General features: G+C 41.9%; 1 protein-coding gene and 1 long non-coding RNA gene across 9 annotated transcripts in view; both read left to right on the forward strand.

The window, feature by feature from the left end:
* Window positions 1-27,025, forward strand: part of pip5kl1 (phosphatidylinositol-4-phosphate 5-kinase-like 1) — a 71,290-nt gene that overhangs the window by 9,589 nt on the left and 34,676 nt on the right. For 5 of the 8 annotated variants that reach the window (XM_040000268.1, XM_040000270.1, XM_040000272.1 and 2 more), the window contains one exon: window positions 11,422-11,625. In XM_040000268.1, the coding sequence (XP_039856202.1) occupies window positions 11,422-11,625 (204 nt within the window). Of the gene's footprint in view, window positions 1-2,472; window positions 3,220-5,852; window positions 6,750-7,826; window positions 11,626-27,025 lie in introns of those variants that run through there. The other 3 variants (XM_040000267.1, XM_040000273.1, XM_040000266.1) reach the window with 3 other exon arrangements.
* Window positions 15,315-24,770, forward strand: LOC120714187. Its single transcript, XR_005691365.1, has 2 exons — window positions 15,315-16,530; window positions 24,327-24,770. It is a non-coding gene; the product is annotated as an uncharacterized LOC120714187 (long non-coding RNA).

The following is a 27,025-nucleotide window of genomic DNA, read 5'->3' on the forward strand; positions in this document are numbered from 1 at the left end:
GAAGGAGAACTGGTTCTGTTTGTTTCCAGTCTACAGTTTTCAAGTATAATTTTCAAATGTTGTGCGATAGTAAATATCAATAACGAACTCGAGCTGATTTAATTTGGTTGAAAATCAGTTCATAGTTAAGATCAAGGTCACAGGAAATGTGCAAGTCAGTATTCAAATATCAGATATCAGTAAATCTGTAATATGACCTTCATTGTAAGCACCCAAAGTCAATATAATTGAGTATAACATCATATGAAAGAGCATGGTGAGAGCTACGACATCACAATGACACCACAAGTTTCACAATCTGCAGGATCTAGGACTGAGCAGCTCCCTCTGCAGCTGGATCCTTAGCTTCCTGTCTGACAGACGCCAAGTGGTCAGACTGGGCAGCATCACCTCATCCCCCGTCACACTGAACACTGGTGCTCCACAGGGGTGTGTACTGAGCCCTCTCCTATGCTCACTCTACACCTACGACTGCACAGCCACTAACAACTCCAACATCATTGTGAAGTTTGCGGACGACACTACAGTGGTGGGTCTTATCACCAACGGTGATGAGACGGCTTACAGGGAGGAGGTCAGCGCCCTGACCCACTGGTGTCAAGACAACCATCTCACCCTCAACGTCGCAAAGACAAAGGAGTTGATAGTGGACTTCCGGAGGTGCAGAGAAGTACACACCCCCATCACCATCAGCGGCGCTGCTGTGGAGAGAGTGAGCAGCTTCCGGTTCCTTGGCGTACATCTGGCTGAGGATCTTACGTGGTCAGTACACACAAACAAAACAGTGAAGAAGGCGCAGCAGCGCCTCTTCTTTCTCAGGAGACTGAAAAGATTCGGCATGAGTCCCGGCATCCTCAGGACCTTCTATCACTGTGCCATTGAGAGCATCCTCACTGGATGCATCACCACCTGGTATGGCAACAGCACCGCCTACAACTGCAAAGCTCTCCAGAGAGTAGTGCGGTGCTCTGAACGGATAATTGGAGGTGAGCTTCCCTCCCTCCAAGACATCTACAGGAAGCGGTGCCTGAGGAAAGCGGGGAGGATCATCAAGGACTCCAGTCACCCCAGCCATAAACTGTTCAGACTACTTCCATCAGGAAGGAGGTTCTGCAGCATCCGGTCCCGTACCAGCAGACTGAGAGACAGCTTTTTCCATCAGGCCATCAGACTGCTGAACACTTCATAGACACCTCAGCTTCACTACTGGAACTTTAACATTATGCACTCCATACTGTACAGTAACGCCACTGTTTTGCACATGTCTCACTCTGTATATTTTATTTTATATATTTTATTTATTGTTTACTCTATTTAATTTGTAAAATATGTGTACACACACACACACACACACACACACGTAGAAAAATATTTAGTATACACATCCAGAAATGCATATACTATTATATATTGTACATATATTTATTAGTTTCAGATGTAGCCATTCTTGTATTTTGCTTGTTTACATTATTGTATTTTGCACAACTCTGTTGCTTGTGAAGCTCGCACACAAGAATTTCACTCACATGTGCTGTACCAATGTACCTGCACATGTGATGTGACAATAAAAGTGATTTGATTTGATTTGATTTGATCTCACACACACGATATGTAGTATCTTACAATACTGGACATTAGGAGACTTTTTTACAGCTTGTAGAAGCCAACAATTCAGTCCGTTCTGCTCCAGTTATCTTGGTAAAGGCCATTATTTTCTGGTATTTGTTCTCTTAATGTCTTTGTATTATCTGAGATCCCACTCTCAGTGAGACAAAACGGGTAAAAGCCCACATCCGAGACTTATTTGTTTTTTCGCGCCCTGAAATCTGAGGCAACGTTTGAACGTGAATATCTCAAAGACTTTTAAAGAAAAGGCTGAAAATTTCACTTGTCTTTCTTACCATCAAAATAAATCAGAATCTATAATTTGGGACAGAAAAAAGACCACTTACTTTCATGTTAATACTTTTATCATGAAATCCTTTGTCACAAAAATGACGAAAGACCCATTTTATTCAACATTCACTGCATCCTTGAACCTCCTCCAAGGTCAACTTCTTTTCCTCCTACCTGGCAACACCATCTTCATCATCCTTTGTCCAATATATCCACTCTCTCTCCTCTATACATGTCCAAATCATCACATCCTTCCTTCTCTAACTTTGTCTCCAAATTGTTCATCTGAGCTGTCACCCTGATATTTAACTTGCATCCAAATTAGACTACTATAATTCCCTCTACTTGGGCCTCCCATCTTCCTCTATCCACCGCCTCCAGTTTTAGCCAACCTACATTGGCTTCCTGTTGAATATCGCATCAATTTCAAAATTCTCTTGCTTATTTTAAACAATTTGGCTCCCAGCTATCTATGCAAACTCCTCCATTTGTATATCCCTAATAAGGCACTTAGATCTTCTAATCAAATGCTCCTGATGCAACCGAGGTCTTGTCTGAAGTTCAGAGGTGGTCAGGCCTTTGCTGCCGTAGCTCCCAGACTCTGGAATAACCTTTTGATTCAAACTAATATGCTATTTCGTGGCTAGTTATGTGTTGTTGTTTTTTTTTTTTTACTCATATTGTTCATATTGTTTCCTGCCCTCCTTTTACCTGTTTCTTTTATGCTGTCTTATGCTATTTCTCTGACCGACTGTGAAGCACTTTGGTCAGCTTTGTTGTATTATTATGTGCTATAGAAATACATTTTGATTTGATTTGATCCTAAAGAATTTGCAAAAAAAGAAAAAAAATGGAGAAAAAGCAAATTAAAATCCAATAACTCTGGTGTCTCCAAGTGAAAATCTACGTTGAAGGTATTGTATATGTTTGTATATCGTCTGAGAGGAGTTGGGGTTTCTTGTCTGTGGAGTGTTGGGTGTGTTTTCAGATGGATGAAGACTCGAGTCCAGTTGGCTGGAAAACCTCCAGCAGTGAGTCAGCAGAGTTTGCGCTGCAGTTGCATTCCCACTTTGCCAACAAACCTTTTATTTCTGCACCTCTGCTTGCCTCATATTGACTGCAGTATCAGAGCTGCAGCTGCCGGCAGTCGTGTCTGCCTCAGACAGTCAGTGCCAGTGTGGGTGTGACCGCTGGGTGAGCCGGGCTATGCTCCGATGACATCACACGGTCATTCTGCAGGCTGACATGTGACACACATGCACTCAGTGAGTGACACACACTGGGAGAGACACGGACATGCCGACCATCAGCTGCTGTACAGAGGCAAGTGAAACGCTTTGAATCTGATTGCTTCCATAATGCGTGCAGTCACTGCTAGAGATCAACTGTGTGAGGGGTTTCACCCAAGCTGCTGATGTGTAGTCACCTCCCCGGGCTGCTGTGTGCAGTTATTAGACACTGTCAGCTTTGTTTTTGTTACAATCATCAGATTCTCATTTAAAGATGAAATGTCCTCAATTCATTTTGAGTTGGCTGTCTGCTCACAGCCGTATAGTGACCAAATCAGTTGTTGCAACTTTGCTGTCCATAAAAACAGCATCAACTTCTGTTTGTTTGGAGGTTTCACCATCACACTGTGACTGCTTTTGACTGCAAAGATGCCTCTGTGGCCATTAAGTGCCATAAATGTTGACCATGCATTGACCGCGTTAATGGCTTCCATCATGACATTAGTGAGCGGTTACTTCCCCATCACATTAGTCAGCTAATCAATCCACGGCCGGATTTACTGGGGTTGGGATTGTATTCTGAAAATTGCATAAATCAACAAATGTAAGATAATGTGCACGCAGGATTATGGGCGTCAGTGTGAAGGTTGTTGTTTCGGTCTTTGGTTTGAATGAAGTTAAGTTCTTAATGTCATGGTCCTGGATGACTGGGTCTGTGACCCAGTGTTTTGTGTTGTTTATTATTAATAATCTTCTCTTTTGTGTTATTTAGAGTTCTTAGTCTATTGGTTTCTCTCTGTGTTCCATGTTTGCGCTGTAACCCCTTGTCAAGTCCGCGTCTGTATTATATTTCCTGTTTTACTTTGACAGTCTGCATCTTATGTTAATATTTCTAGTTTTGCTTCCCTTGTCTCGTCCTGCCTAATTACTCTCAGCTGTGCTCTCCTCCTGTGTCTCATTCCCCTCGTTATCCCTCAGTGTAGCCCCGTGTTTCTCTTCATCAGTGTCACGATCTCCCTCATATATGTCTGTGTGTTCTGTTTGCCAAGCCTGCCAAGTTTAATTTAGTTTTTTCCCAGTGTTCAGCAATAAAGCTAACATTTTGAGTTTTAGCTTGGCCTCTGCATTTGAGTCTGAATTTTGGGACCTTTCATGCCTCCCTGCACACAAACCATGGCACTTAACAGGGTTGTGCTTTATTTTGGCCACATGTTAACTAGGCACGCTTTCATAACTGGAAGATGTTCCCTCTCATATTGGCGTCACAGATTTTCTGCAAAAATAAATAAAACTTTTTTTAATAGACTAATTATTTATTAGAAGGGTTGGAAGAAAGGTTAGACGCTAACTGTACCAAAACCCTAATCCTTGATCATTGCCAGTGTCATGGTAGATGTTAGGAGTTTAAAACCCTGCAACACAAGAATTCATACAGGAAAACAGGGAAAAGCCCAAACTAAGCTGTGCCCTGCTTCTCTGCAGGTTTTAGACTTTTTAAAGCCATCCAGTGGGGTGGACTGGGTCTTTCAGTGAGCGAGTTCAGGCCCTAGGGCCACGTATTTGACTCACCTGTCTTAGCAGTGGGACATGATTCTGTGCTAATAAGCAAACTCTGTGGTAAGTGCACCTGACCAGTTTGGACTGACAAGAGGGTAGAAAAAAATGCAAATCAGAGTTCAGTGAGTGTATTAGTCGGCAGGTAGGCATCTATTATGATGGGTTTATTCTTGTTGTTGCACCAAAGAAATCTTAAAATATCCACTAAAATCTTGGCCTGATCAGTAACACTGCATACTTACACTGTTCATATGAAAGATAATCAAAACATTTTAATGTTGATAATTAGAGCAGGGCGATATGACCAAAAATATTTATCACGATATACATTTGAAAATTTGTGATAACGATATAACTGACGATATAATTGACACTAGACAAAATACTTTACAACTCCTCTACTTTATTGGTGCAAAAAAAAAAAAACCCATCAATGTATTTTCACTTACACAAGCAGCTTTTTAAGTGCATTAAAGTTATATAAAAAAATTTGCAGTGCAAATGCAAATTCCTTGCTGACAGTTTAACCAAAAGGCATTTCCAGTGTAAACTGGCCGACAGATCCTCAGCATAACCATGTATAATATCCACAAAACTTAAAAAGAGGTTATACACACACAATACGGTAATATTATGTTGAAGCACAGTACGTATCCCTCCGCGAGGCTCCTGCCTACGATAGCAGTAACGCTCCGACAATCCATCAAGCGGTGCGGCTTCGTAGCTTAGCAAAGTCGTACTGAAACATTTGACAGATTTTCGAGCGCCGTGTACATAAAATCATTTCGAGGTCAGTAAACACAACCAGAATTCATGCATAAGGCACACGGGATTATAAGGGGCACTGTCGATTTTCAGAAAAATCAAAGGATTGATTTTAAGTGTGCCGTATTTAACAAACAATACGGTAATAATGACGGTCCGCTAGCATGCTCTACCAAAAATAGTGCTTTGTTGTGTATCTGATGGACGAAAGCTAAACCAGTTCCACACCACTGAAGTTGCAGCATTTTTACAAACCAATTCTGGTTCATCCGTTTCATTCAACGATCCGCTTTCGCTCTTCTCATTCTGCGTCGTAGCCATGTGCGTATGTAAACATAGGCACTGCGCATGCGCCTTTTACCCATATTCTATCGCGATATTTCATTTTCTTATCATTGCCCAACATTACACCGGTATTACCGTGAACGGTATGATATAGCCCAGCCCTATTGATAATGATGGTTTTCACACATTTTTATATCCTGACTCATCTCCATCAGTTTAGCTGTTTTCATTGTCATGCTGTGCATTACTCTGCAAAACATCACAAGACCAGGGAAATTACAACTGACTCAAATCCTATGCTAGTGTTACATTTTTTTTATTTGTTTCCTGGGTTCCCACACAACCTTCCACCTATCATCTTTACCACAGCAATGGGCCTGGAAGCCTGGAATGGGTGGACTTCAAAAATCACCAAAACGTGTATTAGTTAGTATTTTTTTTTATTGAAAAAGATTCTATGTACCATAAATGTTTTATGGTACATAAAAAAAACAACAGCTGGGGTCAAAAAAAATGATCTGACGGTTAAAATCTTTTCTATACTTGGGTTTATAAAAAGGGCAGTATGTTTGCCATATCCAATCTCTGTCTGTAACGTTATTATTTTATTTAATATTTAATTCCTTTCATTTGTTTTATATTTTTTTGGCCTGTAATTGGCATGCAATTCTGGGTTTTATCCTTTCTATTGTTATCATATTGCTGATGTTTTGCTCACTTGCGTTGCTTTGACACACTTTTATTTTCATTGGTGAAAGTGAAACTCTCTGGAAGGGAAAGCTACTATGAATTCCACTGGAACCCGTGTTTGTCACAAACAGCAGCCACCAACGTACGGAGCAAGTCCTAGCATGATCTAATAATAATTTATGGCAGGCTGGTGTGCACATCAGCTGCTGTGCTACTGAATTCACATGAGAAAGCCAGCGGGTGTTTAACAGTCTTACAGTCTTAGTTGGATGTGGTGTGCCGACAGCTGGCAAGCATCAGAGAGTTGGCAGAAAGGCAAGAGAGCAGGTAAGTCTTTCCTGTGACATGTTACAGGTAATTGGGTTCAGAGCTGGTAAGTACAGCTATAAATTTCTTCAAGCAACAGGTAGACAAGTTTCCAGATAAGCAAGTTTCCAGATGAACCTTCTCCTTCTGTGGAAGTTTGGAGCAGCTAGCTTGGAGACGTGAAAGCACACTGCGTTACCACAAAAGCGGCAGGTAACAGAGGTGGCCTAATTCTCACCATATAATGGTGCAGAGAACTGCTGTACTCTACACTTGATTACCAGATAGAGCGCAGGTGTTGGAAGGACTGTTTCAATGGAGAAATTCCAGGCAGGGGGTGGAGCAGGAGATAGAAGCCATCACTGCATCTCCGCCTGAGGCTCCAAAGCAAGGAAAAGGTTAAGAAACAAAAGAAAAGACTTCCAGCCACCTGCCTCGTAAATCAAATAATGCACTCCCTGTTAGGTGTGGCTGTGTGCAGACAGGAATAGGACCCAAGGTGCAGACTCCGGAGACAGAACTTAAACCAAAACAGCTTTAATGCTGAACTCAAACATAACATAACTGAGAAAAAAGGTCAAAAATAAACTAACACCGGCGGATTGACAAAACACACAGCAAAATAAACGGTAGATCGCAACACAGACACAGAGAAACACAGGGCTTAAATACACAGAGGGAGCAATCAGGGAATGGGTAACAGGAGGGAAACACAGCTGGGGCAAATCAGGCCTAACGAGACAAGGGGAAGCAAAACCAGACACATTAACATCAGACATGGACTTTCAAAGTAAAACAGGAAACACATAACACAAACTGAACAAAGACACAGACTCGCACGCACTGCAACAGAGGGAACAGAGACGTGGGACCAGGGCAGACACAGACACTGACTGGACACGGGGATATAGCCACTAAGGACACACAGAGACGCAAACTAGACAAGGGGATACAGCTGACAGGGGAGACAGAGCAGCTAGAGAAGACAGAGACATAAACTATAAGACAGAACTCAAAGAAACCAAAGACTAGAAAGTATAAATAATATCATAAACTCAAAAACCCTGGGTCAACGACCCAGGCATCCTAACACTCCCTCTCTACTAGCTTTCCTCTTTGGTGTAGATTCACACTTCCTACAAGTTTATCCAGATCCAAGTTTTAGGCTTCACTGGAGTTTTTGAAATCGCTCTAGGTCTAATTAATCTCCTCGGACCAGTTTGCCTTGGGAGACTTTACCTGGGTTATACAGTTCATCAGTTTGGGGGGTTTGTGGTGGCTTATCAGTTATTTAGAGTTTACACTTGATTGTAATGGATGTTTGAAGGCTTCCAGTCTTGCTGTAATCAAGACTGAAACTTAGTTAATGGTTCTTTTAATTAATTGAATAGAGCACTGTTTCAGTTACAGTTAAATAAAGGTATAAAGGTTAGATTTCAGGAGGTCGAATGTAAAGTAACAGTTTATTGCCGGCACATCCAGCTGCCAGTAATTATTGTGCTTTAACTTCCAGAAGTTGCTCAAAAAAAATGGATCGCCCGTGATTTATCTCCCAAGAGATAGAGACCAGCTCTACCAGCTCTGCAGCTTTAATGAGCTCAACACATAAACCAGTTCTCCACGTGATGCGCTAAATACTTTTTATAATGTTAGAAAACCCAGTCTACCCAACAGACAAAGTCTCTCCAGCATGTCCTGGGTCGGGCCTGAGGACTCATACCAAGACACTTAGAAGGCACCCTGATCAAACCACCTTAAGTCTTGCGTTTTGATGTGGAGGAGGAACTGCTCTGGTCTTATCTCTGAAGCTGAGCCCATCCTGCCTTCAGGGGAGGCTCATGTCTAGCACACGTACCTCACCCTCATGCTTTCAGTCTGTACCCACAGCACAGATGTGGAATGTAGATCAACCAGTAAATCTAAAGCTTTGCTTCAACGCTCAGCTCTCCACCACAGCAGAACGGGTTCGGCAGATGCTGCATCAATCAGTCACTCTTCCACTCAATCCTTCCCCGGACTGTGAACAAGACCTCTTGTGTCTCGTGCTGCTGTTCTGCAGCCTCGATGAGCCTCGATAAGGTTTCAAAATAAGAGCGGCAGATTGTCCGCAAGTAAAATCACAAGACGTCGTTGTCCTCTTAAACAGATTAAAGATACGTTCTAAACTTATTTGCAGAATACAGCTGTTAACATACCTGGGTGACTAACAGACATGGGCAGTAATGTGTAATCCGATTACTTTTTTCAAGTAATGAGTAAAGTAAGAGATTACTAAAGCAAAAAAGTAATTACATTACTGTTAGTTTCCCCTAAGCAGGCGCCGTTACTACGTTATTAAGTCGTGATTTTGTTTGTGAGAGTGTCTCATGACAATGACATACGAGTGTGCAACATCCATGGCAACAACAGATGTGTGTAGATCAACAACGGACAAATGGAGTGCTGGAGAGAGTGCAACCATGCAGTGTTTAAAGCGTGGAAGGTCAGACATTACTTTGAGTTTGATTCCGTAAAAAGTGACAAAAAGATTAGTGTAGGGGGCGCTTTGAGTGTACTGGGTATCAGGCCCATTGTTATGGGTCATCTGGTCCCTGTAGTTAGAGCCTGGTTTGCAGTCCCAGCAGTAAATCCGATTCGTTGAGGGTGGGCGTTGGACTCCAGCAGGCCTGTCCTGTCGCTGTACTTTATTATGTATTTGTTTACAGAAAGTTAAAGCAAAAAAAAACAAAAAACAGGAAACTTAATGAAGCAGGACACCTGTCCATTTTTACACCCTGTGAAATAGTTATATGTCAGTTTCAGCATTATAAGAGCCAAGTAAGGTTGAATGATGAATAGATTTGCAACGTTCTATAAACATCAGTTGCAACTTTACCAGATGATGTTCTACTAATCAATTATGTGCCAGTTATTAAACATTATTAAATATAATTTACTGCAATTTATTTTATTTTTTTTACCAGTTATTTACAATGGTTATTACAGTTTGTCACCATTGTTAAAGACGTGCTGAAGCCGAACACTCAGACCATCAAACAGCATCAGGAGAGGCTGTGATCAGACAGGAAGCTTTTGTTTCTCAGTCAAAGTGAAGAACAGAGAGAGGAGCTCAAAAGGTCCAAGGAGCGCAGCGTCATGCATGTTGCTATGGACGCGTCCAATGGCATGGCAGGCTAATTTACAAAAGGAAGGTAACGCTGTGACGCGAGTGCTGAGGCACTGTTTTCCCTATAAAGCACCAGCTGATAAAAATGGTAATCTCAGACGGGTTTAAATTGCAGGATAAAGACTCTGTAATAACAGATCTTAATGTTGTTTCTAAAATGAAGGTTTTATTACTGATGAAGTGACTCTGTTTATTTGAAGCCAAATACAAGTATTTTTTTTTATTTGTTTCTTTAGTTTCTTTGCAACACTGAGACTGCTCAGACTGACACCTCCTCACATGTAATCACATCATCAGGACCCACTGTGCTTCATTGGTCACTGAGCAGATATGAAGTTTTCCAGGAGTGAATTATAACCCAAACCACCATCTTCATAAAATAAAACCAAGTGGTTTTAGTGTCTATTTTCATTCATGAGTCACTTTATTAGATACACCTGTTCAGCTGAATGTTAATGCAAATATATAATCAGTCAATCACATGGCAGCAACTCATCATATAAAAAATGGTGAAGATGAACTGCTGACGTTCAAATTGAGCATCAGAATGGGGAAGAAATGTGATTTAAAGGTTTTTGGATATTGTTGGTCAGCTGGTCTGAGTATTTCAGAAACAGCTGAGATCTCTAGGGTTACAGAAAATGGTCAGAAAGAAAAATAGAAAGCCTTGTTGATGTTAGAGATCAGCTGAGAATGGCCACACAGCATGCAGAAGAGCTTCTCTGAAAGCAAAGTAGCACTGCAGATGGGCTACAACAGGAGAAGACCACCCAATGCACCATTTCGTTTAGCTAAAAACAGGAAACTAGGACTACAATTCCCATTATGCTTATCAAACTGGACAACTAAAGCCTGGAAGAACTTATGAGTCTCAGTTTGTGCTGTGACATTTGGATAGTAGGGTCAAAATTTGGTGGAAACAACAACAAGAAAGGGCGGAGCCATCCTGCCTCTATCAAAAAAGCTGCTGCTGACTATGTCCACCAGTCAACCTTTCTACCTATCTTTTGGCGGTTGTTTCCAGCAGGATAAGGTAGTTTTTTCTACTCTCAACGGTCTTTCTTGCTACAAGTACCTCATTCACTCAGTCACACATTTATACAAGTGCTTTTTATGCCTAAACGCTGATGAACGCATCATTCACCATCAAAAACTATCAGTTACTATTTATTCCATAGGAGTCTTTTTGTTTCTCTGGCTTAGTACTGAGTGGCTCGGGTGTGTAGAGCTCACAGGGTCAAACATTTACTGTAAAACACATGACATGACCACGCAATTAAAATGTTTTTCTGTGGCATTCAGAGGAGCAGCATTATGGCATTATCCACAGCACAGCCCATGAAGCTTTTATCCCTTTGTGTTGGTTTCCATGGTTACTCTGTTAAAGACTCAACTGACAGTCAGCTGTCTTTTGTGTTAGTCACTGGCCTCTCTGGCCTCCACTCACACTCTGATTTCTTTTCTCCTCTGCGTCCACAGTGGAGCAGTCACATTTTTTCCTCATCGGGCTGTTTTTCTCTATCTCAGATGGAGATGTCGACAGCCGGTCCAGGGATGTTGAGTCACCAGCAGCGCTCCATGAAGAGAAGGCGGTGGGGAGGTCTGAGGCAGCAGTGGAAACTTCTGGGCCTGTTTGAGATTGACCAACAGCATGAGTTCTACAGCCTGACCTGCATGATGAAGGAGGGCTTGGCTGCAGCCATCCAGAACACCATCGATGACCCACCCGCAGTGAGTAGCTGTCAGGAAACAGTGCAGCCACTTACACATGGCGGCTTCACACAAAGCCGCCTACTTTGTAGTGAAGTGGAGGCAGTTAGCAAAATAAGCTGAAAGGTGTCACTACCACATATACTAACAGTTACCATGGAGTAGTTGTGGGTGTTTTGAAAGGAGCCCATTTAAGTCGTGGACACATGAATTTTACCTGTCATAAGTTTATGTTTTTGAAAGTAGAGATCATAAAAAAAGAGGGTTTGAGCTGACTGATAAATGGAAAATACTACATTCTCAAACAACTTCAGTAGTCCTTTTATCCTCTAAGTGGGACATTCAATTATAAACTCATTAGGAAAGTGATACTGGGGTCATAAATCAAGTGACTTCAATACAATCAGACTTTAAAAAAAAAACTTGGGGTCTCTCCCCATTAAAAATAATACACTCTTACGTACTAAAACATTAGCTTTACTTTTGTATATGAAAGATGAACAATCAAGCCTTTATGGCTGTTGTCATGTTGGGCTTTAGGAGCCCAAAGTAACCAAAATTAGATGGTGTGTGGAGTGTAACCATATGGCTACATCACACAGACAAAGATACCTGTTAACTGGTGCTGAGTAAAATCCAAATAAAGATAAATTTTGCCTTATTATTTGTTGGATAAGACAAAGTGGTCCAGTTCTAGGATTTCAATTAAGTAAGGTGAAGCCTAGCAGCTACAGTCACCTTTGTCACATCCACCTCTCAGTCAAAGAGGCTGCACCTCTAAAATTGTAAACTTAATATAATTCTTAATAGCATTTGGACTGGTGGGTTGTTGTACAGTTCTTATAAGGGAAAAAATGAGCTACAGGGACCAAAATCGTTCTTTATAACAGGTTGTAACATCTTTATTTCTGCTCTAAAGCTGCAAAGGTTTATATTTTAACAGTTTTTCTTTTTGAAGCCTCTAGTGGACATCAGAGGAACTGCAGTTTGTGGTACATCCATATTAGCTCAGATTTCTGCTTGGTTTTGTGTTAGTAGCAGTAGTAGCAGAGTCAGTGAATCCTTGACAGTATATTACTTTTGTTTACCTTCCATGAATTAAAAAATAAAAGCAGATTACCAAACTGAAAATTCTCTTGTTATATTGCATTAATAAGGCCTGATTATCCTTGTTGTCTTGTCTTGTCTGTTTAGTTTCATGTGAATGAGCAATAACCTACCCTCCAACCACCAAAAAAACCTTATTATCCATTTATAATATGCAGTTCTTCCAAAAAAAAATGTGCTGCTTGTGTAAATGTATTGTATTACAAGTTGGTATTACATTAAAGTACCACTGAGCTGTGACATTGGACTGCTGACACAATCTTCAGAGTGCCAACAAAAAGTCATGAGAGAGTGAATGAAAGCTGTTGCATAATATTTCTACATCATCAACTATAATGTGTCACATGGCGTAATCAGACTACAAAGGTCGTCTGTAATGGCATCTACAGCGACACCACAGCTGTGAAGGCATTGATTATTGGATTACTGCACAGAACCTGTGAGCTGCAAAAATCACAGCTTCACGCTCATTCCAAAGTGAGAAATGAGGGCTGAGGAATTTCACTGTGCAGATTCACACAAAGAACTAGTTCAGAAAAAAATAATGAACAGTTTAAAGAAAATATTTATGTGTAGCTCAGTGGGTGGTGCAATGGTGTAATGGTGTTCTTGGTAATAGCCGAAACAAGGCCAGGCATTGTTGTTAATGTAGGGACACCAGAGCTACAGTGACTGAACAGCTTGTCTAAACCGAGAGACAGATGAAACCACTCACGAAAATATAAAATATAATATGATGAATGCTTACATAGCTGAGAAATATAAATGAATATTTTGTTGAAGTTTAGCTGATTAACATGGGCTAAAAACGGTTAGACTTTGAATATAAAAGGTCATTTTTGTAATTACCCTCTGCAAACCTGTACTATAACTTCTACCACAGGAGGGCAGTATTGTAAAACCGAGATCTGAAATCTAAGAAAATGTAATATTGTTGAGACTGAGGTGATGAAATGTTACCTGAAAGCAAGAGGGTTAATGGTTTGACTGTCCTGCTTGGTACATGTGTTCTTTTGGTTTTCCAGCTTATCAAAGAATTGCTCAATAATTCACAGAAAGTTCAAGAAAATCTAAAACTTGTTTCCACTCTGAGGTTGAGTGAGAGAAGCTGACACTTACACTGACACTTACATAGTGTGTGACCAATTCTGGGAAAAGGCAGATTTTGGAAACAAGCAAAAGGTTAAATACAAGGGAGGTTTAAATAAGTAGAAGAAAGAGGATCTAACTGATTCTAAATAAGCAGAAAGAAAGACAGGGAGTGTGGATGATGAAATCCTCTTTTCTCTGATTCTTAGAATGACCAAAGTTTTAAAAATGAATCATGTTTTAATCAGTTTGACTCGAAATGAATGAGTCAGACCGTAAAGTTGTAAGAAAGTGTTTACAGAGGTCAGGGCTGATGGTTCCTTGGACTTTTATAGGACAGGAAGTCGTTTTTTGAATTTGTGCCTGGTGGCCTTCAAAAAGAATGCAAGCTTAAAGCATTTCTGCATTTCCTTTACTTTCAGACCTAGAAGCTAGGTCCATCCTTTATATTGTTTATAATTCCAGTGAGTATTTCCTCACTGACACACTCAAACTGAGACTGGCAGAGTGGATGCTGTCATGAGTCACTGGGCCTTCTTACTGTATGAAGTCATGTTGCTTGTTTCTTTGCATTTTGTTGATCAATTTAGTCATTCTGAAAGGTTCTTTACTATGTGTACACACTACATTTTCCAATGGCTACCTTTTATTAAATGCACTGGAAGGTCAGTTTCCTAAATAATAATTCAACAGAGTTCGTTTTTCATGTGCTGCAGTTTGAGGCCACAGAGAAACGCTTACAAATTATAAAGTAATATTTTCCTATGTTCCTGCTCCCTCACTCAACAATCCTTTTTTTCTTTTTTTCATTCCCTTCATGTTGAAGTCAAAGTCATGGTTGCAATACTATCATCAGCATATAGCTGATTAGATTATATCACTTTTGAAAAAAAAAAAAAAAACTTCAGACATTACTTAAAAAGTAAAAACTCGATTAAAAATTTTATGTAATAATAAGAGGCGTTGTAAATAAGTAATCTCTAAAATCTAATTAAATTAAAATCAAAAATGTTTTTTTTTTTTAATTTTTAAAAGGGTTTTAGTATGCGACAGAATAAATAATAGTCATGGACATGAATATAGTAAACTCAAGCTCTTTTAATTTCTGGGGGGAAACTAAATAAAAAGCATTTAAACTGCATTTCAATTCAAAACAGAGAAACAAAAATAATATCCCTGGCCAAAGTTGGGCAGACTTAAAAATAAAGTCCTGTTTTAAGTACCTTAACCTCCTAGGACCTGGCGTCCACATATGTGGACATCACATTTTGGGTTATTTAGACCAAAATACTCAATTTGGGCCTGATATCCACTTACGAGGACACTATGCTGCTACTGTTCTATCAAAATTTTAAATGAATATCCTCATATGTGGCTCTTATTTTTCTTTAAAAAAAAAAAAAAGGCAAAAAAAAATAAATCTGGTAATTCTTTTTTTTTTACATTCATCAAGCCCCAATCAGCCCAAATATCAAAAAGAAATTAAAAATGCATGCCGTGGAAGAGTTCGGGTCTTAGGAGGTTAAGTACATTTTCAAAATGGCATTGTCTTTAAATAATAATAATAAAAATATCATCATAAAGTGCAGTTTTTCTTCTTTAAAAGACTAAGGCAGAAACATAAACGTTTATTTAACTCTCTGAGTAACCTTAGCCAAAAATTATTTTGTACATTAGGGCTAAAACAATGTGATCATCGAACGTTTTAGTGCAAAAAATAACAAACCCATTGGACTCACAATACCTGCATGCTTATTTATTGGCCATCTCTTTCAGCCAGTTACTTAGACAAACTAGCCTGTTCGCATAGATAGAAGTGGCAGGACTCATCAAATACTTGCAGGCCAGGACAGACAGTTGCTGGTGGGTCCCTGCTCGACCCTGTTACACAGGGCTTCATCATCTGAATCAGGGTCCGAGGACAATGAAGAGAATCAGAATCAGAATACTTTATTGATCCCTGGGGGAAATTATTTAAGAGAAGAGGCTCTTTGTCTTTGCTGGCTCCTTTGTGGTGGCATCTTTACACTGTTCCTGCAGCAGGGCCTCAAGGCTGGTCCAAACCTCTTCTCACTCTCCCCTTGCAAGACACAAATCCTTAAAGTGTGTATCAAGCACAGTAGCTATCTTGAACAACTGATGGTTGAGTGTAGCTACACGTTGGGATAGGTCCTTTGTGAAGGCAGTCTTAAATTTCACCATGTAGTTTGAGTCATCATCAGAGACCTCCATGGTGTGATGCAGGAGGCAGAAAGCAGGTAAAACCACTGAACATGAGACATATGTTTCACCTCCACGAAGCTCAGTCACAAACCTGTAGTAGACTGTTCAAGAAAGTAATTATTAACCTACACAATAAATGAACTATAAAGCTTTTTGAAGAAACAGTAACAATAAGTTAAAAAATTGTTTTATTTACCTGTGTAACGCTAAGTTATTTAAGGACTAGTTTATGTCAATGGATGAATTTACTGACTGACGCGCAGAAGAAATAGTTCTTTATGGAGCCTAGATGGCGTGAATGATGAGACCAAAAACTGCAATGTCTTGTACCAAAAATATATTGAATAAATAGGGGAAAGGGGAAATGGAACAAAATAATTAACACAACACACAACGTAAATGTCCACAATTAAATAATAAATCAATGCTGTGATTTTTCTGTGCAAGAGTCCTTTTGCTAAGAGTCCTTTTTTTTTGGTCCTTTTCTTTTTAAAGTTCACTTTTAAGGTATTCCTCCTTAGGGTCCAGCTTCATACAATGGGGAAATATGTCCGTAATCCAAAGACGGCTAAGTGGGGGGAAAAGAGGGGAAAACAAAGGATGGTCCTACCGGCTCGCCACTTCAATATGAAGAAGATCAATTCAAAGGGGGAAAAAAAAAACCTGACCTGTAGGTCAGAAAAATGTCCATTAGCACATCTAATTCAGTTTACCGGTAAACAAGTATATTCTTCTGCAAGTCTAGGTAACAATGCAAATCATAAATTATCATCAATCAATGTACAACAGTTAAATCATTAATCATTTTGGCTACGTAGCTTAATCTATACATTCCAGTAGCGTTCGCTACAAACAATACAAAAACAACAATAAAGAAAAACAACTGTCTAACAGACAGCATAGCCGAATTCAAGGCAACACATAACAATAATCATTCAATCGCACTTTGTTTCAAAGTAAGCCCATAAAAATGCTTAAGTACCGTATTTTCACGACCATAAGGCGCACTGTGCTAAAAGGCGCAGTCTCAGTTATGTGTGCCCTTACTGTATTTAACACACACATAAGGCGCACTGGATCATAGGGCGCATACAAGTACCGTATGCGTATTTAAAAATAAAGCGGGAGCAAACCTGAATTTGGTACCTTACTCACATTTCTATTGCCGGTAATCGTCATCATCAACAACACACAAGCATACAAGTGTGCATATTTAAAAATAAAGCAGGAGCAAAACTGAGTTTGGTACTCACATTTTTATTACCAATAATCGTCATCATCAACAACACACAAGCATACAAGTGTGCGTATTTAAAAATAAAGCAGGAGCAAAACAAAGTTTGGTACTCACATTTTTATCATCAATCAAACCCATCGAAGTCCTCATCCTCTGTGTCTGAATTGAACAGCTGCGCTAAATCTCCATCAAACATGCCAGGTTCACTGTCTTCACCGTCAGAGTCACTTTCCGTGCCGTGCGGCTCCTCGGAAACGATGCCGGCTTTTGCGAAAGCTCGAACAACAGTGCCAGCAGACATGTTAGCCCAAGCATCTACAATCCATTGGCAAATTGTGGCGTAACTCGCCCGGCGCTGCCTTCCACTCTTAGTGAAACTGTGGTCTCCACCGGTCATCCATCGCTCCCAGGCCGCTCGCAGCCTTACTTTGAACGGGCGGTTCACACCGATGTCCAGCGGTTGGAGTTCCTTTGTCAGGCCTCCCGGAATGACAGCAAGCTCACAGTTCATTTGCTTCACAAGTTTTTTCACATCGGCTGTGAGATGGGCACGCATAGAGTCACAGATCAACAGCGATGGTGATGCGTGGAAAAAAACCACCTAGTCTCCTTACATACACCTCCCTCAGCCAGTCTTTCATCATTTCCTCATCCATCCAGCCCTTTTCATTTGCCTTAATGATGATTTCTGCTGGAAACTTCTCTTTAGGCAAAGTCTTTCGCTTAAAAATCACCATAGGCGGCAGTTTCTGTCCATTAGCATGGCAGCCAAGCACAACAGTAAAAGAAGACTTTTCATACCCCGTTGTGCGTATCGCTACCGTGCTGGTCCCCTGCTTCTCCACATTGTGACTCACCGGGATGTCAAAAGTGAGCGGGACCTCGTCCATGTTTGTGATGTGGCTGGGCTGGATGTTTTTGTCGCCGATGTGTTTGCTGCAGTAGGAGCGGAAGATGGCCAGCTTTTCCTTATAATCCGCTGGAAGTTGCTGCGCTACCGTAGTCCTGGTCCGGATGGAAAAATGGCACCGTTTCATAAAATGAAAGCACCAAGACGGACCTCCTTGGAAATGTTCAATGTTCATCTCTTCAGCTAGTGAAACTGCTTTTAGCCGAATGGTGACCGTCGAAACGCTTCTCCCACTCGCTCTTTGCTCGATGATCCACCGCTCGAGTCTTTCCTCCAACTCGAGCCACCTCGCCTTATGTCCGCGGAAACTCAGCTGCGTTTTCTTGACCTGCCGGAGCTTGTTTTCCAGCTTCCTCCATTTGCGAACCATCGATTCGTTAATCTTAAATTCTCTCGCCGCTGCTCGATTTCCATGTTCCTCCGCGTAGCTGATGGCCTTCAGTTTAAACTGTGCTTCGTAAGCATGTCTCTTTGCCATTTTCAGGGTTGTTAAAACAACGATGTCCTGTATAATGCACATACCTGTTCTTTTATACAGGTATGTGCGATTGTCCCGGTATATACGATCAACGCCCACACTTCACCCTTTAACGTTCTCATGGTGTTCTCTACTACGTCCTCCTTACAACACATAGGGCGCACCGCGCTATAGGGCGCGCTGCACTTTTTGAAGAAACTCTAAGACTTTTAAGTGCGCCTTATGGTCGTGAAAATACGGTAAACAAAGTGTTCAAAAACAGCGTTTTTTGAACCGAAGTTCTGCTCGCGGTGGGAACGCTGCCGCACAGTCATTTTTTAATCGCGAAAACGATCGGCTGGTTACTGACAACCAAAGGTTGAAAGATATTAAGGACACTTACCGCTGAGTTTAAAGTTTAAAGATGAATTGAGGAGAGAAAACGCTTTGTTTTCCAATACCGCTCTAAATGCCATAAGCTCACAGCCACAGCAGGAGTCGAACCCGGAAGTATCCCTCCACAGCCGGTTTTCAGAGTTGCCGCGACGTGAAAGGAGCCAATCAGAAGAGGGACCTCAAATCAGCTGACGTGGGTCATGTGACAGGGAGTAGTTGATATGGGTTACAGGTTCCCCCCTCGATCTCATGTACGTCCCTGTACATGATGGTTGGGTCCGGATAACAGGTTGTTCAGTGGCAGTAAGCAGATGGTCCTCTTCATCCTCCATTGCATGAGTAAAGGCAGTGGTTAAGCCATGGACTAGTGCCTGAATACTCTTCAAGATGGGCTGACCAAGCTTAGAGTATTGTAACCGGTCCGGAGGTTTCCTGGTCCGAGTTGATGTTCTCAGAGGTTCTAGTTCAGAGCTGGAGGTGTCAGAGTTAGATGGTAGATCAGCAGCAGAGGACATACTGGACTCAGTCGGCAATTCAACATTGGTAGGTTCAGCAGAGGACAGTCTGTCCTCTGATTCCACAGTATCAGGAGCTTCCTCCTCGACAGAGGTTTCTGAGTCAGGGGTCTCGCTCTCTGCTGGCTCAACAGGAGGCAAAGGGAGCATAGCAGGTTCACAGAATGACGTATCAGATGGTAAAGTTTCAATGGCTGGAACGGCGGATGACGGTTTTGGCAGATTGTGGACAGTGGTGAATTGCAAAGGCTCTGAGACAGGATCAAACCATTGATGCAGTATCATTTCATCCTCATCGTCTGACTGAGGTTGTGCACAGTCCTCATCAGAAAGGTTGAATGACTGCTTCCTGGTTGGTTTTACAGTTGTTCGGTTGGTTCTAGTGGAATGCGGCAAAAATCCACATGGTAATAGGAGATCTCTATGTAGAGTACGAATCGGTTTGGATTTGTTCTCTGGTCGGACAGTGTACACTGGAAGATTTTCTGATCTTTTTACCACCACATAGATGTCTGGTTCCCATTTGTCTGCAATTTTGTGTTTGCCTCGGAGTTTCACGTTACGTACCAGCACCCTGTCACCAACGTCCAGTTCAGAGGGGGTGATATGTTGGTCGAAACGGCTCTTGTTTCTTTCCATGAGCTTCTCCGCATTGCCAATGGCAATTTTGTAGCTCTTTTTTAGATTTGACTTCAGGTTCTGCACATATTGCGAATGAGTGGGTTGATTGCCATCCACAGGCAGTCCAAAGACCAGGTCAATCGGGAGGGGAGGTTGTCGACCAAACATGAGCTCATAGGGTGAGTAGCCAGTAACATCACTCCGGGTGCAGTTGTATGCGTGGACCAAGGGCTTAACAAATTCTTTCCAGTGAGTTTTCTCTTCTGTGGTGAGTGTTCCGAGCATATTCAGGAGTGTTCTGTTAAAGCGCTCGACTGGATTTCCTCGTGGATGGTATGGTGTAGTTCTTATTTTGTGAATTCCAGCCATTTTGCAGAGTTCTTTTATTGTGCGTGACTCAAAGTCTGGTCCTTGATCACTATGGAGCTTTTCTGGGATACCATAATGAACCAGAAAATTGTCCCAGAGACATTTGGCGACAGTCTTTGCTTTTTGGTTTGGAGTGGGGACAGCGACAGCGTACTTGGTAAAGTGATCTGTTATTACCAGGATGTCTTTGGTTCTGCTCCTGTCGGGTTCCAGTGATAAAAAGTCCATGCAAACCAGTTCCAGAGGTCGATAACTTCGAATGTTCACCAGGGGTGCCGCTCTTTCAGGTAAGGCTTTTCGTTTGGTACATCTCTCACATGTCTTCACTTTATTCCACACATCATTGGCCATTTTCGGCCAGTAGAATCTTCGACGCACGAGGTCAAGAGTACGTTCGATGCCCAAATGACCCATTTTGTCATGCAGTTCTGACAGTACTTCAGCCCGAAATTTCTGAGGTAACACTAACTGGTGATAGAGCTGGTCCCCAACTTGCCTCCTCCTCACGAGAATGGCGTTTTGGAGCTCCAAACGATGTTGGTCTCGGAGTAGAAGGGGCAGTTCTGGGAGTTCATCCCGCAAGACGGGAGGTGGGCTTTCCCCAGTCTCTAGCAGCAATATGACATGCCTCAGGGTCTGGTCTTCCCTCTGTCTCTCAGCGATTTCAGCATTCGTCAGCTGAGGAACAACAGGAGGTGCAAACTGAGTGTCGTTGACGAAGCTGTCAGGCAAACTGTCGGCATGGGCAGTTAGTGACTGGATGAGTGCGGTGGTGGACATCTTTTCAGCCATACTATTAACGAGCTGCCGGTCACAAAGGGCCTTGACTGTGTGTTGATCGATGGAAATTGAGGAAGACTGATCCAGATGATGTTGGGCAAATCGGAGAATTCTCTCCCTCTCCTTTTGGGACATCTGGTCATTGGAGAGTTCTCCATGTGGCCTGCGAGAGAGAGCATCAGCATCTGGATTTTGCCTACCAGATCTATACATGATTTTGAATGAAAATGTGGAAAGAGCAGAGAGCCAACGGTAACTGGTCGCATCTAATTTAGCAGAGGTAAGTAGATAGGTGAGTGGGTTGCTGTCAGTAATGACAGTGAAGTTGGTGCCGTAGAGGTAGTCATGAAACTTCTCCGTCACAGCCCACTTGAGAGCCAGAAATTCCAGTTTGTGAGCTGGATATTTTGACTCACTCCTCGACAGACCACGACTTGCATAGGCAATCACCTGGTTTTGTCCTTGTTGCTCCTGGTACAGAATAGCTCCTAGCCCGGTAGAACTAGCATCTGTATGGAGAAGGTAAGGCTTCTGGGGATCGGCGAAAACAAGTACCGGTGCTGTCGTGAGTTTTTTGATAATGGTGTCAAAGGCTTGTTGACATGCAGGAGTCCAGCGACTGGCAAGTGGTTCCTTAGGATCCAAATATTGCTCTCGCTTGAAGGTGGCTCTGAGTTTCCGCTGTGATGGAGGATATCCAGCAGTAAGGTCATGCAAAGGTTTAACGATGTTGGAGTAGCCTTGGATGAACCTACGGTAATATCCTGCGAAACCCAGGAAAGAGCGAAGTTCTTTAAGATTCTTTGGAACCGGCCAGGACTTAAGTGTCTCGATTTTATCTGGATCTGTCTGTACACCATCCTTTGACACAACATGCCCCAGGTATTTAACGGATTTCTGGAAAAACATGCACTTTTCAACTGAGAGCTTGAGTCCAAATTCCTTCAAACGGTGAAGGACTTTCAGTAGTCTCCTCTCATGCTCTTCAAGTGTTGGTGCAAAAATAATCAAGTCGTCAATGAAGACCAAGACTTCTTTCAAGTTCATCTCTCCCATGCACTTTTCCATTAGTCGCTGGAAGGTACTGGGTGCGTTTGTGACTCCCTGGGGCATTCTGTTGAACTCATAGAATCCAAGTGGACATACAAATGCTGTTTTGCTCTTGTCTTCCTCCTCCATTTCAATCTGATAATAACCAGATTTAAGGTCAAGGACTGAAAACCATTCTGATCCAGAGAGAGCTGTAAAAGTATCCTCCAACTTTGGCAATGCATATGCATCTTTGATGGTCTGCAGATTTAGTTTCCGGTAATCAATGCAGAGCCGCACACTCCCATTCTTCTTTCGCACCACGACAATGGGTGATGCAAAAGGTGACTCTGACTCTCTGATGACCCCAGAGTCAACCAGCTCCTTCAGGTGTTGGCGCACAGCATCCAAATCTTGAGGATGGATTGGTCTTGGGCGCTGTTTGAAGGGAGTAGGGTCAGAGAGCTTGATCTGATGTTTCACTTTGTCGGTTTTCCCGAAGTCAAGGTCGTGTTTTGCAAAGACATCATGGAGGGCGTTTAACTTCTCAGTAATACGACTCTTGCATTCCGGTGTTAAACAAACTACAGTTGGAGAACTTGAGGAGCGATCCCCCATATTTTGCAGAGCTCCTCCTACTGCTTCGAACTGAGGAGGGTAGACAGCTGGCCAAGGAGAATCTCATGAAGAAGCACCTAACTGCATCCAAGCCTCGTGCCGCTGTTCATTCCCAGAGCACATGTGCTTGTAGCCATTCAGACACCAAGGCTATTAATGAGCTGAAGCAACAGATGCAGAAACTGCAGAGTCAAATGGCTGCTCTTCTCTCACAGAAATCTCAATTCTCCAAGCCAGCACCACCTCAACTCAGACCAGCACAACCAAGACCCAGCAGCAGTGCAACCAGTTCCCGGCCTAGAGCAGGCTACTGCTTTAAATGTGGAGAGGATGGGCACATGTCAGCGGGATGCGCCAACCCTCCGAACCCGACACTGGTTCTGAAAAAGAAGAAACAACTTGAAAAAAGACAGCAGACTTGGGACAGCAATAACAAATCGTCAAACTAGAGGCAGTCTCTGTGGAGGGACAGACGGAGGCTGCAATCAACCCATGTCCCAGTTACAAGCAGGATGGACGTTCCATCACATTGCCTAAAGGACTCATTGGAACCAGAAGCACAGCACAGGTCACGATTGGAGGAACTGTATTCAACTGCCTGTTAGACACTGGGTCTCAGGTAACCACCATCTCTCACTCCTTCCACCATGATTATCTTTCTGACCATGAGATACAACCTCTGAAAAATCTACTGGAGATAGAAGGAGCAAATGGCCAAGCTGTTCCATACCTTGGTTATGTGGAGCTGAATGTCACTTTCCCTCCCGACTTCTTGGGTTCCACCACAGCTGTTGACACACTTGCCCTGGTAGTTCCTGATGTCCAATCAGCTCAACAGCCGTCAATACTGATTGGTACAAACACTCTGGACTTGGCATATGAGAGAGCATTCTCAGACCAACAACCCTCCATTCCAGCCCCACATGGATACAGAACGGTGCTGAAAATCCTTGAGCAACGATACAGACTGGCCAACAGTAACCATCATGGAATCATCAAGCTGCACACTGACGGACCACAGACCATCCCAGCTGGAAAAACTGTTGCCTTGGAGGGTTTAATTTGCGGACGCTGCCTCCAGGCCGAGAAGGCTGTGTTGGTGGAACATCCAACTTCGTCGCCTCTGCCAGGTGGCTTAATGGTCCCGTCTTGTGTCATGGATTTCCCTTCTCACCAGCCATACCACTTACCTGTGGTAATCTGCAACCAGTCTGATCATGATGTAACCCTCCCAGCCAAAGCCATCATTGCGGAGATCAGTGCCATTCAGTCTATTCAGTGTCAGGAGAGGAGTCATGACAGTATGCCTCCTAACCCTGTGACTCCTGGGTTCAACTTCAACTTTGGTAACTCCCCCTTAACACTTTTAAGGTATTCCTCCTTAGGGTCCAGCTTCATACAATGGGGAAATATGTCCGTAATCCAAAGACGGCTAAGTGGGGGAAAAGAGGGGAAAACAAAGGATGGTCCTACCGGCTCACCACTTCAATATGAAGAAGATCAATTCAAAGGGGGAAAAAAAAACCCTGACCTGTAGGTCAGAAAAATGTCCATTAGCACATCTAATTCAGTTTACCGGTAAACAAGTATATTCTTCTTCAAGTCTAGGTAACAATGCAAATCATAAATTATCATCAATCAATGTACAACAGTTAAATCATTAATCGTTTTGGCTACGTAGCTTAATCTATACATTCCAGTAGCGTTCGCTACAAACAATACAAAAACAACAATAAAGAAAAACAACTGTCTAACAGACAGCATAGCCGAATTCAAGGCAACACATAACAATAATCATTCAATCGCACTTTGTTTCAAAGTAAGCCCATAAAAATGCTTAAGTAAATAAAGTGTTCAAAAACAGCGGTTTTTGAACCGAAGTTCTGCTCGCGGTGGGAACGCCGCCGCACAGTCATTTTTTAATCGCGAAAACGATCGGCTGGTTACTGACAACCAAAGGTTGAAAGATATTAAGGACACTTACCGCTGAGTTTAAAGTTTAAAGATGAATTGAGGAGAGAAAACGCTTTGTTTTCCAATACCGCTCTAAATGCCATAAGCTCACAGCCACAGCAGGAGTCGAACCCGGAAGTATCCCTCCACAGCCGGTTTTCAGAGTTGCCGCGACGTGAAAGGAGCCAATCAGAAGAGGGACCTCAAATCAGCTGACGTGGGTCATGTGACAGGGAGTAGTTGATATGGGTTACACCTGCATGGCTCAAGGACAGTTGCCAGCTTTGGAGTTTTACCAGCTCTGATGGAGTTAAAATGACTAGCTTGTGCTTTTGTTTGTCTAGCACAGCAAAAACAGCCTCTTGATTCTTTAGTAGATGTGAAACCATATCCGGCGTTGAATTCCACTGTGTGGAAACATCCTGTATGAGTGGCTTTTTCTGTTGCCCAGGCTTGTTTGCTCATGTGTAGTTCCTCCATACTAGCAGGGCTGTCTGTAAGGCATCTAAAACAGAAATAAAGAATTTTACTGGAAATAGTCTTTCGGCACAGCATTTCGAAAGTTGGATCACCTGACGCTAACTGTAGCACATTTTCTCACCCCCTATCTTCTACCACTGATAGTGGTCTACAGTCCAGAGCAATTAATTTTGCAAGAGAATCTGTAAGTTTGTCCGATGTTGACTTACTAATTTTGGTCCTGAAGCCAGTCATTTCATCAAGTTTGGGCTACCGACACCTTTTGTTACTACAAATTTGTTTAGGACAAATTAGCTGCTAACTACCACCAACAGCTTTCACAATTTCTGTGCTCGCTGCATCATGTTTTGCATTTAGATGCTGCCATAAGGTTGAAGTGCTTCGGTGGTATGCAAACTCCTTTTTGCACAATTTGCACAAAACCTCGCTTTTATCAAATCTTCCATCGGGTAGTCTTTTGAAATGAAATTTGCCTCTGATCAGTCCTAGCAACGCACTTTCTTCTGATTCTTTGTAGATCTGATTTGTGCATCAGTGTAACTGGTATAGCAGGAGATCATACAATGACAAACTTTCCCTTTTGCTTGGAATGCAAAGTGTGATTAGATGCATTATTATTTTTAACGTGCTATTTTTTTCAATTAATTAATCGCAAACAAAGCATTAAATTCCCACCCCCATTAAAAAGCCTTTCCTTGACCCACCTGTCTTAGGTAATTATAGACGAATCTTAAAATTTGTAATTGTAGTTGTAAAACAGCAGGCTGGTCATCTGCAGAGGAATGGCTGTTCTAGACAAATGTATTAAAATTACAAAAATAAAAGAAACAATAAAATAAGTAAATTTGTCTAATGTACATAGTCATACCAAAGACAAAAACAAGTTCCCAGTGATGATTTCACAAAACCATTTGTACGTCTTTTGAAGTCAATTGAAATCAACTGAATGAGCTTCAAATCCTTCTTTAATGTCTTCTTTCCAAGCTCAGTACGAACTGATGGAACGGGGAATGTCCTGAGACCGCAGTCTATGAATAAAATGTTTGTGTAACATGTACTCTGATGAATAAGAGGGCATTGAAGTTATTTTACTCAGCCCTGAAAATCTTATCTTAATGACCTTACTGTATCACCCCATTAGAGCACTTTGCTCCCAGACTGCAGGCTTACTTGTGCAATATGAATACATTTAATTGAATTGAACTGAGTTTACAGGTTGCAGAGCAACCATGTTACAGATGTGTTTAGTTAGTCTTCATCTGTTATTGTGTTTTATTTTTAGCTCACTTTCAGTATTTCAAGTCATTTCATGGAAACAGTAGACACAGAAACATATGATCTCTGAAATTATAGAAATTTCCATCTACAGTCAACAATTCTTTAGCAGTTCCTGTAAGTTCCAGTCTTTGTGGGTCATGGTTTCTGCTAGCTGTCCTCTTACAGGGAGTGCAGAATTATTAGGCAAGTTGTATTTTTGAGGAATAATGTTATTATTGAACAACAACCATGTTCTCAATGAACCCAAAAAACTCATTAATATCAAAGCTGAATGTTTTTGGAAGTAGTTTTTAGTTTGTTTTTAGTTTTAGCTATTTTAGGGGGATATCTGTGTGTGCAGGTGACTATTACTGTGCATA

This window comes from Simochromis diagramma, unplaced genomic scaffold, assembly GCF_900408965.1.
Source record: "Simochromis diagramma unplaced genomic scaffold, fSimDia1.1 OVJJ01000596.1, whole genome shotgun sequence".
NCBI lineage: Eukaryota > Metazoa > Chordata > Actinopteri > Cichliformes > Cichlidae > Simochromis > Simochromis diagramma.